Below are 12338 nucleotides of genomic sequence, written 5' to 3' on the forward strand. Positions count from 1 at the left end.
AAACAGTGAGACAAACTGGTCAGTGTGAGAGACTGTTAGAGTCACACGTCAGTGAGGGAGTAGCTGAGAAAGTGTTGTGACAATTAAGTTAAAATTAAAAGAGCCATTCTACCTCCTTTTCTTCTTTTTTTTCTTAAGCATTTCATCTTTAATAGTTGTGTTATTTCCCTCAGTTTTCTGATTGGTTAGTATCTGGTCTTGCTTGTGAAGTGCCTCATGGTCTCCCAGCTGTTTACTCTGTTTGATGTGTGATCCCAAATCTCTGCCTGCTACATTCCTTTTCAGCACATTAGGTTGCTTCTCAACTGGCTCAATTTCATCTTCCGAGTCCTCAGCCAGACTCTCATCCTCATTCTCTGCTTCCTCATCAGCTGACTCCTCCTCAAAATCACTCTCACCGCCTGAAGGATTCATTCTGTGAAATGCAGAGATGGGTGAAAGGGACTTAGGAAAACATCCTTGGTCTCAGAATGAACAGCAACAAAAACAATCTAGGTGGGCAGCACAGTGCCTTAGACCTGTCAGCTCTGTGATCTTGGTTCAAATTCAGCAGATACAGCAGCCTGAAAGGTCTGGACACGCTACAAGTGTAGACAGTAATGGAACAGTGATATCTTTCCAAGTGAAGTTACTATGTGATTTTGAGGGAGTGTTGGGAGGCAGTGAGCCCATCCACAGGAAACCTTATCTTTTTAGATCACTGCTTCCCAAACCTTTTCTCACTGTGACCCAATTTCAATATCCGAGAGTTGATGTGGCCTCATGCTGAAAGCTTAAGAGATACAGAAGCTTGTGATTGGAGACAGTTAATAAAACGGCAGGAGAGAGGGAGAAACAGTGAGACAGACCGGTCTTTAATATTTAATGATTAAAGTTCACACAAATTTTAAACATGCAAAATTCAGTGATTTAAATTTGAACTATTTTGTGGAAATGCTATCCTACTCACTGGTTCTAATAAGAAATGTGGGCGTGCATGTTGTGACATTGCTGAAATCTAGTCCTGCATGGGGTCACTTGAATGTTCCGTCCTTCCCATTGAAGTTTGAGCTATAGAGAAAATAAAATTGGGCTCCCTCAAAACGGACAGTGTGGTTGTCTGTGTGAAGCTTGTTCATTCTCCTTTGTTGTACAAGACAGTTAACACCTGAAAGAGTTAACTAATATTGAGAAAATTCTAATAGATTGTATCTGTAATCTTCCCCTTAGCAACCCCTTAAATTCAAAGATTTTGGATGGTTCCAATATATTTGAATTTGATACTTACCCAGGAAATGCTAGAGGATTACAATTAGAGTTAAATTCTGGGTAACTATTCCAACTTACCCATGTCTCATCACTGATTCCTTCCCTTCCCCACAATTCTTCCCCACCCCCTGACAAGCCTTTCCTTGCCAGATGGAAAACTCTCATCCCTCCTCTGCTAGACAAACTACACCTCAGCTACACCAACTACACCAGACCCAACACTCAAAAAAAATCTTTGTGAGAAAGCACATTTGTTAAGAAAATCAGCAGTATAGTTTGACTAATGAGTAAAAAAACAATTATGGTAAAATAAATGTTTATTTAAAAACTGTATTTTGAAGGGAAAGCTTCTTTCATTGTTCAAGTGAAAATCTCTCTTTAAAAGTAGTATCAGCTCTGAATCCCACTTAATCTGTGCAATTTCCATTCCCATTAAAGCAGCTCACTTGCCTTTTGCACTCCTGGCGAAGGGTCTTTCTCCTTACTCCTGAAATTTTAATATGTCTTTTCCCTTTATTGATCCATGACAGGGATCTGGAGCATTGTCCCTCAGACCTGTAGTGTCTCTTTTTAGTGGTGCGATGTTTCTGCCGCAGCCAGAATAACTTCATAAAAACCACACAGAAGGATGGATGTTATTGTGGGTACACTTCTCATGTTAATCTATTTCCTACTTCTCTAACTTAGCTCAAAGTTCTTTTTTTGAAGACTCTGCTCAGAACAATGATCTTTGCTTATCTCTCCACAGACACTATTTGACATCTCCATTTTCAGCTATTTCAGATCTCACGTTAACATCAGGAATTGTTATTACATTATGTTTGAGACAGCTGAAGGGGAAGTGATGGCATAGTGGTCACATTGCTATACTAGTCATCTGGAGCCACAGGCTTTTTTTTGGGGACTTGGGTTCGAACCCCACTATTGAATCCCATTTTCACCATCTGCAATGAAAAATCAGGGATTAAAGCTAATCTAATGATGGACACTGTTGACATTGTTAAAACTTACGTGGTTAAGTAAGGCTTTAATTTTGAATTCCTTTATTCTTCTAATTTATCCCCAAGATTTTGTACCCAGATACCTTTTGTACCTAAGATGGTGCAAAGATCTGTAATGCTGAACTTTTTTTCTTTATTTTTCTAATTTACTCCTAAGAAGCTGTACCTATGTATCTTTGTACCCAAGATGGCACCGTAAGCGGCAACGTCATAAACTTTTCACTGTACTCATGTAATTCTAATGCCACTTAGGGGAGGAAATCTGCCATCCTTACCTGGTCTGGCCTCTCTGTGACTCCAGATCCACAACAATGTGGTTGACTCTTAACCATCTCAGGTTACTTAGCAATGGGCAATAAACACTGCCAAGCCAATGATGCCCACATCCCATGAACAAATAAAAAGAAAGCAATTTCACGTTATACAACATCAAAAGCAGAAGTAGGAATAGGCCCTCTCAAATGTAGTCTCTAGGCCTTCTTCACCATTCAGTAATATCGCAGTACACCCTTCCACCTCAACTCCTAATTCCCACACTATACCTATACCACTCAATTGCCTAATTGGTGCGGAAACACCTATCCCTCCAAATCTTCAAATATTATGACTATGACTATTCAACGACTGAAAATCCACAGTTCTATTTGGTAGAGAATTCCAAAGACTCTCAGTTCTCAGACTGAAGAAACTTCTCCTGATCTCAGACCTAAATGGCTGACCATTATGAGAATTATGATCCAAGCCAGGAGGAAACAGCCCATCAGCAGCTATCCTAAGACCATAGGAATAGGCCATAGGAGTAGACTTAGGCCACTCAGCCCATTGAGTCTGTTCCACCATTTGATCACAACTGATATGTTTCTTAACCCCGTTCTCCTGCCTTCTCCCTGTAATCTTTTATCACCTTATTACCTTACTGATCAAAAACCTATCTTCCTCTGTCTTAAATAAACTCAATGACATAGCCTCCACAGCCTTCTGCAGCCATGAGTTCCACAGATAAACTACCTTCTGGCTGAAGAAATTCATCCTGTTAATCACTGGCAGAATGTTGAGTCTTTCAAATACCAACTTATTTTTATTTTTCTTAGGGTGTGAGCATCACTGGCAAAGCCAGCATTTATTTATCAAAATCTGAGTGAAGTCAACCATACTGGTGTGAATCTAGAGTCACCTGTAGGCCAGTTGAGGTACGGACAGCAGATTTCATTGGTGTATCAGGACAGTTTTTACAACAATTTAGTAATATCATGGTCACTATTACTGAGACTAGCTTTCAATTCCAGATTGATTATTTAAATTCTCCCAGCCGCCCTGGAGGAATTAGAACCCACGACTCTGGCTCATTAGTTTAAAACTTGGGGATTACTTGTCCAGTAACACTATCACTGTGACACCACCTACCTCACCCAAGTGCAATCAACATTCAGATTGCAATGGCTGCAGTTAAACAGCTCGATTGTTATTCTGATCTCAGCAGGAGGTTCTGCTGACATGATGCATCAGTGATCTCCCTGATGGGTCTCCCCGGATAGAGGAATTCCAATTAGGTAATGACAACCATCAAAGATAAAGAAGATAGACGAAGAAGGGATAATCAAGTGTGACTTTACTGTTCTGGGGCTCCTTCCATAAACATTTGAGAGCAAAACAAATTATTCTATAACCTACCTTTCTGATGAGGGAATAGCTGTAGAGCAAGGAAGTTATGCAAGCTCACAAACCTCAGTAAAATCATACCATAGGATAACCATTCAATTGAATGCACTGATATTTAAATATTTAAATACAGTGAAACACTAAGCACTTCATCGGAATTGAGCAGTGGGGATAGGGGCTAACATACAGTAATTTGGCCCCAATTCAGAAGGAACAGACATAGTGAGAAGCCAGCAAGAGAAGCTCGGTCAAATAGACTAAAGATAGGTGAGGACGTGAACGGCAGTGTGGCCTCACACAAGTGCTCCCTGAATTGTCAAGACCTAGAACATGAGAACTTGCATATGTACAATGGAAACACCTTCCAAGGAGATTCGAAGCCAGTGAGACAATGCAAGGCGAAGTACGAAAGTTTGGGTCAAATGAACTCCTCTCTAACACAAAAATAGAAATTGCTGGAGCAACTCAGCTGGTTTGGCACCATCTGCAGACAGAAAGCAGAGTTACAGTTTTGAGTCCAGTGATCCTTCTTCCATATTGACAATAACTAGAAAAAGGTGTATATTTGCTGAAGATGATTGTGGAGTGAAGAGAGAAAGAAGTAAGTGATAGGTGGAGTTGGAGCCCACAGAGAGAAAACAGCAGTTGGACAGACTGGCAGCACAGTGGCTGTGTATGGGATGGATGCCCTTCAGAAACACGATGGACTGAATAGCCTCCATCTGCACTGTAGGGATTGTATGATTCTTACAAATGATGAGCACAGACATAGAAAAGCTGTGACAAAAATACAAATTGCTGCAAAAGCTCAGCATCTATGGAGAGAAATCAGAGTTAACGTTTTGGGTCAAGTGACCCTTCCTCAGGTAGAAAAGCTGCTAATGGACCATTAGTGGGTGAAAATGGGTTAGCTGTGATGAAAACAACCCATGTGATGACATGGCCAAGGGTGCGGGAGTGAGTAAAGGACATGGGAGGAGGTGATAACACAGTATGGAGCTGGAAGAGTACAGCAGCCCAGGCAGCAGCAGAGGAGCAGGAAAGTTGACGTTTCGGATCGGGACTCTTCTTCAGAAATGGGGAGGGGGAAGGGAGCTCAGAAATAAATAGAGGAGGGGTAGGGCTGGGGAAGGTAGGTGGGATAGTGATAGGTGAGTGCAGGTAGGGAGTAGTGGGGATTGGTCAGTGGGGTGGGAGGGACAGATAGATGGGAGAGAAGATGGACAGTTTGTGTCAGGTCAAGGAGGCGGGGATGAGAGGGAGGGTTGGACATGGGTGAGGCCAGGGGTGGGGAGATTTTAAAACTGGTGAATTCCATGTTTAGGCCATTGAGCTGTATGCTCCCGAGGTGGAATATGAGGTGCTGCTCCTCCAGTTTGCGGGTGGCATCATTGTGACACTGGAGGAGGCCCAGGATGGAAATGTCACCCAGGGAGTTAAAGGGATTGGCGACCAGAAGGTGTTGTCGTTTGTCACGTACTGAGCACAGGTGCTCTACAAAACGGTCTCTCAGTCCACACTTGGTCTCACCGATATATTGGGAGCAGCTGATACAGTTGAACAATTTGACAGATGTGCAGATGAACCCATGCTCAATATGGAAGAAATAGTAGGAACTGCAAATGCTGGAGAATCTGAGATAACAAGGTGTAGAGCTGGATGAACACAGCAGGCCAAGCAGCATCAGAGGAGCAGGAAAGCGGGCCTAAACCCTTCTTCAGAAATGGGGGAGGGGAAGTGGGTTCTGAAATAAATAGCAAGAGAGGGGGAGGCGCATAGAAGATGGATAGAGAAGATAGGTGGAGAGGAGACAGACAGGTCAAAGAGGCGGGGATGGAGCCAGTAAAGGTGAGTGTAGGTGGGGAGTTAGGGAGGAGATAGGTCAGTCCAGGGAGGATGGACAGGTCAAGGGGGTGGGATGAGGCTAGTAGGTAGGAGATGGGGGTGGGGTTTGAGGTGGGAGGAGGGGATAGGTGGGAGGAAGGACAAGTTAGGGAGGCAGGGACCAGCTGGGCTGGTTTTGGGATGTGGTAGGAGGAGGGGAGATTTTGAAGCTTGTGAAGTCCACATTGATACCATTGGGCTGCAGGGTTCCCAAGCGAAATATGAGGTGCTGTTCCTGCAACCTTCGGGTGGCATCGTTGTGGCACTGCAGGAGGCCCAGGATGGACATGTCGTCTGAGGAATGGGAGGGGGAGTTGAAATGGTTCGCGACTGGGAGGTGCAGTTGTTTAGTGTGAACTGAGCGTAGGTGTTCCGCAAAGCGGTCGCCAAGCCTCCGCTTGGTTTCCCCGATTTAGAGGAGGCCACAACGGGAACAGCGGCTACAGTATACCACATTAGCAGATGTGCAGGTGAACATCTGCTTGATGTGGAAAGTCTTCTTGGGGCCTGGGATGGGGGTGAGGGGGGAGGTGTAGCACTTCCTGCGGTTGCAGGGAAAGGTACCGGGGGTGGTAGGGTTAGTGGGGGATGTGGAGCGGATGAGGGAGTTGCGGAGAGAGCGGTCCCTAAGAAAGGCAGATAGGGGTGGGGAGGGAAATATCTCTTTGGTTGTGGGGTGAGATTGTAGGTGGCGGAGAGTGATATGCTGGATGCGGAGGAGGTGGTCAGGATCTAAAATTATTGAACTCAATATTGAATCCAGAGAGCTGCAGGGTCCCCAAGCGGATAATGAGATTCAGTTTTTCCAGCTTGTGCTGAGCTTCCCTGGAGCAGTGCAGGAAGCCTGGACAGAGATGTTGGCCAGAGCCTCATGTCTAAACCTGCGGCTCGCTGTTTATGAGACTGAAAACGTAAAAATGCTGAAGATCACAGTAGGGTCAGGGCAGCATCCATTGAGAGAGAGCAAGCTAACGTTTCAAGTCTAGATGACTCAGTTCAATGCGTGGACCGGACCGCTCAGGTCAGGACAGGCCCGATCAGGTCCGGACCAGACCGTTGCTAAGTCGCCCCACCCCCGCCACCCCGTTGCTATGGGTTCGAAGCGGGAAGTGAGAGCGATGGCCGGATCTGAAAGCCCGGACCTTTACCCGGGCCTCCCAATGGGCCGGTGGTAGCAGTATGGTGATGGGAGTGGGAAGCGGCTGGTAGCTGAAAGGGCCTCTTCTTCCTCCCTCTCTCCCACTCTCAGTCACTCACCTGGCGCTCACCTGCCAGTCCAGGCCGCGGACACGGCTCTGGCCCCATCGTCGCCCTGGCAACTAGACGCCACCTCCGATTGGTCCAGGAAACACACCTTGTTATTGGCCACCCGACCTCCGCAATGCCGATTGGTTGCCAGCGACACCAGCTTCCCTATTATTGGCTGTTAACTATCAGCCCTCCTCCTATTGGTTCGACGCGGAGCACCGGCGCACCGGTTGGTTGGTGATCGCGAGATTCGATTGGCTGCTATAATCTTTATTTCTAATTGGCTCTTCCGCGATGGGCGAGACATGATCTTCGTTGACTGTTTTCTTTAATTCTAATTTTATTTCAGATTTCCATCCACGAGGTGTTTCTCTGTGATTTTGCAGGGTTTGTTTTAGTTTCGATTGACTCCCCTTTTAACTTCTGACGGTGTGCAGCCAGCGGAAACCATGGTAACGGACGGTACCCGTGACGTCAGAGCAAGATGGCAGCGCCCACGAAGCCGGACGGAGTCCTGGGCCTGCCCTGGGACCAAGCCCCGGTCTTTATTTACTCGGAGGAGGATCTGATCTGGAATGGAGTCCAGTGGGGCGGCTCGGGCTCCCGCTTCGACGCGGCTCTGCTCTCGGCCTGGGAGGAGCGGCTGTCCAGCGGCTGCTTCCGTTACCGCCTGCCGCGCCGGGGCCCCCCCACCCGCGTCCTGCCGGGGCGCCGGGGCCTGGTAGCGCAGCTCAACCCCGAGCGGGCCCGTGAGCGGCGGCCACCGCAAGAGATCCTCAGCCTCCGGCAGCCCTTCGATCCGCAGCGGTTCAACTTCACCCGCATCCCGGCCCGGGAGGTGCTGTTCCGCCTCCGGAAGCGGGATCTTGGAGAGGCTGGGGATGAGGCCGAGGCCTTGTTGGTCATCAATGTCAGTCCGTTGGAGTGGGGTCACGTCCTGCTGCTGCCTGAACCGGCCCGTCGCCTGCCGCAGATCCTCACCCAGGACTCCGTGCTGAGGGCTCTGGAGCTTCTCTTCCTGAGCTCGGATCCCGGCTTCCGCGTCGGCTTCAACAGCCTGGGCGCCGAGGCCTCTGTCAACCATCTCCACCTGCACGGTTACTACCTGGACCAGCGCCTGGAGCTAGAGTGGGCAACCACCCGTCCCCTACTGGAGCCCGGGGCCCCAGCCTCGGCCCGTTTTCTCCCTGTCCATCTGCTGTCCGAGCACCCGGCCGGCGGCTTGGTCCTCTACACAGACTGCGGTGATGGAGGCCTGACCCGGGCTGCCCTCACTCTCCACGCCCTGACTGGCCTCTTCATCCGCCATTCGCTGGCCCACAACCTCTTTCTGACTCGGGGCTGCCCGCTCGGCACTCCGCCGCCTGGCCAAACCTCCTCTTTGGAGCGAGACGGCGCCCGGATCATCCTCTGGCCACGCCGTAGCTGTTTCGGGGCCAAGGATCCTACGGCCTTCACCGTGGCTCTGTGCGAACTAGCTGGCCACTGGCCCCTCAAAACCCCGCAGGAGTACAGCAGCCTGACCGAGGAGGCGGCGCTGGGAATGGTCCGCAGACACTCACTACCTGAGAAGGAATACTCCCAGCTCCTCTCAGAGATAACCCAACTCCTCCAGGATGATCACCAAGAGGAGCAATAGGCCATTCAACCCCTCAAATCTGCTCCTAACCCCAAAGATGTGGTTAAAGCCTCAACTGCCATTCGCCAAATTTCTCTTTTTGTCACAAATCCCTAGATGAGGAGATGCTGGTATGTTTTGATTGTGTCTGCAGTAGTATTCCAGAGACCTGACTTTCTGGGGACATGGGAGTGAATTCCACTTAAGCAAACTTACATTCAATTTAAAAATTCTGGAAGAAAAAGACTAGACTAATAACAACCATACAATCATTGTTAATTGTTTAAAACCCCACCTGATTCACTCTTGCCCTTTAGGGAAGGAACGTCAGCCGTCCTTGCCTCATCTGGCCTACACTTGACTGTAGACCCACACGATGTGGTTAACTGTTAATTGTCCGTGCACAAGATATCCACCCTCCAGGAACAAGTACATTTCCGCATCAATGCAGTAAAAGCAGAGCTAATCCAGCTTCTGCTATTAACCCCTGCCATCTCACGTGTACTTGTCTGTATGTATTCTCTACTACCATTAGCACTCTCTTTGCCTTTGTTTTGTGGCAGCTTTCCCATCTGTTCCACTTGCTGCTCTTCCACCCGCCCCCAAAGTGCATATAAAATACTATCAGGCTTGAAAGTGAACTCTTTCCCTTCCACAGATGTTGCCAGATATTTCCAGCACATTTTATTTAAAATATTAAATTGCTCTATACCTCCACCACTCTGTGGCAAGAGATTTCCATGAACCCATAATTGGAAAAAGAGTTCTCCTGATCCATGACTTGAATGAGAGACCTCTAATCTTTAAACTGCATTCCCTGGTCTTTCTTTTAAGGGGGAAACTTCCTCACAACATTCACCAAGTCAAGTCCCCTTGAGATCTTGTGTGTTTCAGTAAAACTTGAGAGTCTGAATGACCAACTCCTTGCTACTTGCAAGATTGCTGCTCATTCTTCAAAACTCCAATGGATATGGGTCCAAATTGACGTCGTAAGTTGCCTCAAGGCAGAAATGACTTGTGAACTTTTCTGAACTGCTCGTGTGTTGATATCCTTTCTTAAATAAAGAGTATTTTATCTACACAGTGTTGTAGATGCGGTCTCACCAATGCCCTGCTGACCATCACAGAATCCAGCATTCCTTTTTGAATTCTTAAGTACTCATTACAATTCCTTTGTGCCAGTAAGCTAAATAGCAAAACTGATGCGGGATGTTCACGTGTGCACAACTTATGTTTATCTTTAATTTATATGTATTATACTTGAGTTCAGGAATTGAATGTGCCACTTTCTTAAATGTTTACCAAGACAGAAGCTTGCTGTTAGTGGGTTTTGATCTGTGTGGTGCCTTCTTTTGGGAAAGACATGCATGTGGACACCCTATGACAGCTAGCTGAGCTCAACGCAGCAACGACATTACTCTCCCATTGATGAGCAGCCTTGTGATACACTTGAAACTCCTGCTTGAGTGGTCAATGAAGCACAGTCAGAAACTGGGAAGTGAATCCCCAGCATAAATTGATATCTTCAGAGGGCAAGGAATGGAATTCTGTTTTTGAGGCCATGATCAGTCTGCTCCCTGTACAACACCTTTGTCAGACTCAAAACCCATTTCACTATTGAGAAACATTTGGATTTGGAGAACTCTGCTTTTCCAAAGAGACGTCAACACTGGAAAAGTACAAGAGTGTTGAAAACAATGAGCAGTTAAATGAGTTTGGCTAAATGGCTCCAGTGGTATTGACAGCCACAAGTACTGACATTTCAAAGACATATTGATTGAAGGTGCCAACGAAAACAGTTTGGAACTTCATTGCCTCTGTGAAATTATGATGTGCAAACTGAAGAATTGACCACTGTTTTCAGAAGCAATTAATCATTCTTCCTAACTTCTGGAGAGCTCGGGAGCTCTACGTCAGCTTGCTTCCTTTTATAAAAGTGACTGAGCAATTGTATACTTCATTAAATCAGCAATTTTTGTTTGGTGTTTGTTAGATAAAGTTCATGTAATGTGGACACAGCAATGATGGATGATTAGAATAAAAATTCCCACATGAAGGTGTTCAAATGTGGGATACATTACACAAGTGGGGCCTTTAAAGAAAGACTGACATTTCAATGGCGCCTTCTACCATATTAGGACATCGTGAAGTATTTTACAGCCAATTTGAATACTTTTGAAATGTGTGGGCATTGTTATAACGATAGAAACACAGCTGCTGATTTGCACACAAAGCGCCCAGAAACAGCTAGATCATCTGTGTTTGTGATGTTTGAGTATTAAATACTGTCATGGCTCCTCGGGTGAACTTCTCTTGTTCCAGTAGTGGCTGCAGACTCTTACACTTGCATGAGAACAGACAGAATTTTGATTTAAACTGTAATCCAAAAACAGCAAGGAGTCTACAAAAACTTTAAAGTGAAACTGGATAAAGACTTGAAAAATGTTAAATCAAAATGTATGGAATAGGTTGAACTGGATACTTCTAATTGCACTTTTATGTATATAAAATAACTTCCATGAATTGGTGCCTCTACTTCATTGCAATATCTTATTAAATATCATTTATAAAAACAAGTGAATCATATATATTCAATAACAGGAGGAAAATTACAAGAGCGTGGTTCAGATAGAGAATTATAGTTGGTGGTAACTGAATACAGCTGTCAGTGTGGTGGTCTACCTACCAAGTACTGCTCGTTAACTATATGGTGATACCTATCCAAGTAATATGTAGCCCCCTGTTTAGGTAGCTGAACAGATAGCTTTTATCCTGCCCTCGGCCAAGACCTCTGTTGCCCGTCATGGCATTATCATGGAATTGGCTGAGACTTGATGCATATTGTTTACTCCTTTAAAGGTGATTTCTTTACAGCTCATCTCACTCTGATAATCCCATCCTTGTTCAGTGCTTCAGTGAATGCTGTTGCTTACATCTTGATTTATGTATTGTTATGGTCCCAACAGGTGGTAATACTGGACAAGTCAGATGCCAGACTATAATGTGGCCGAAAATCCTTTTAGTTTATTGCATTGGTTAATGTGGTAGTTAGGCACATAAATGTATTCACATGAGGCTGCAGATGTTCTTTAGTAGCTGAGCTTGGGTTTATTACACAAAAGAGAAAACAACCACAGCCATATATGGGACAGTTGGAAAGATTTAACACAAACAACAAAACAAAGTTACAAATTATTTTCCACCAGTATCCCTTTAAAGATACTCAATTCCAGAGAATTTTCTTTTCAGCTCTTTACATTTTTACATAACAGACGCCTCCCAGTGTCTTTTCCCTGGACTGCAGAGACAACTTTGTGACTACGTTCTGAATCCACTGGCACGAACCTTCCACAATTCTGACAGCCTGTACATGTTCAGTTCTAACAACTTGAAGATTTTTACTCAAACCCTTGTGGCCTTGAAGCTCCACAACTGAAACATTTTCAGCTCTTGTAAAGTAAAAGCTTGATTGCTTCTGCTAGGAGAAACTGTTTTCCCTTCTGAATTGAACTTTGATGTTTCCAAATTGAAACCTTGAACTTCTGTTCTGAAGCCAATACTAAATTAAAACAAATTGCGAGAGAAACTCGGCAGGTCTGGCAGTGTCTGTGGAGAGAAAGCAGAGTTAACATCCCAGTCCAGTCACTCATCTTCAGAACATTAAATCTACTTTTTCTCTT

At 45.6% G+C, this 12338-nt stretch overlaps 2 protein-coding genes across 2 annotated transcripts in view; one reads left to right on the forward strand and one right to left on the reverse strand.

Annotated features, from left to right (window-relative positions):
• The window catches only part of LOC109927398 (tubulin tyrosine ligase-like family, member 6), a 49130-nt gene extending 42019 nt beyond the window's left edge, over positions 1–7111 (reverse strand). Inside the window, exons 1-2 of the mRNA XM_048617087.1 lie at positions 7050–7111; positions 113–415 (exon numbers count right to left, since the gene is read on the reverse strand). Of these exons, the coding sequence (XP_048473044.1) occupies positions 113–414 (302 nt within the window). The 5' untranslated portion in view covers position 415; positions 7050–7111. The remainder of the gene's footprint in view (positions 1–112; positions 416–7049) is intronic.
• Positions 7112–7502: 391 nt separating this feature from the next.
• On the forward strand, positions 7503–11549 carry gdpgp1 (GDP-D-glucose phosphorylase 1). The gene has a single exon (XM_048617088.1). It carries the CDS (start codon positions 7525–7527, stop codon positions 8677–8679), a length of 1155 nt encoding a protein of 384 aa, XP_048473045.1. The 5' UTR covers positions 7503–7524; the 3' UTR covers positions 8680–11549.
• The last annotated feature ends 789 nt before the right edge of the window (positions 11550–12338 follow it).

This window comes from Rhincodon typus, chromosome 36 (genome assembly GCF_021869965.1).
Source record: "Rhincodon typus isolate 14 chromosome 36, sRhiTyp1.1, whole genome shotgun sequence".
In the NCBI taxonomy this organism is placed as follows: domain Eukaryota; kingdom Metazoa; phylum Chordata; class Chondrichthyes; order Orectolobiformes; family Rhincodontidae; genus Rhincodon; species Rhincodon typus.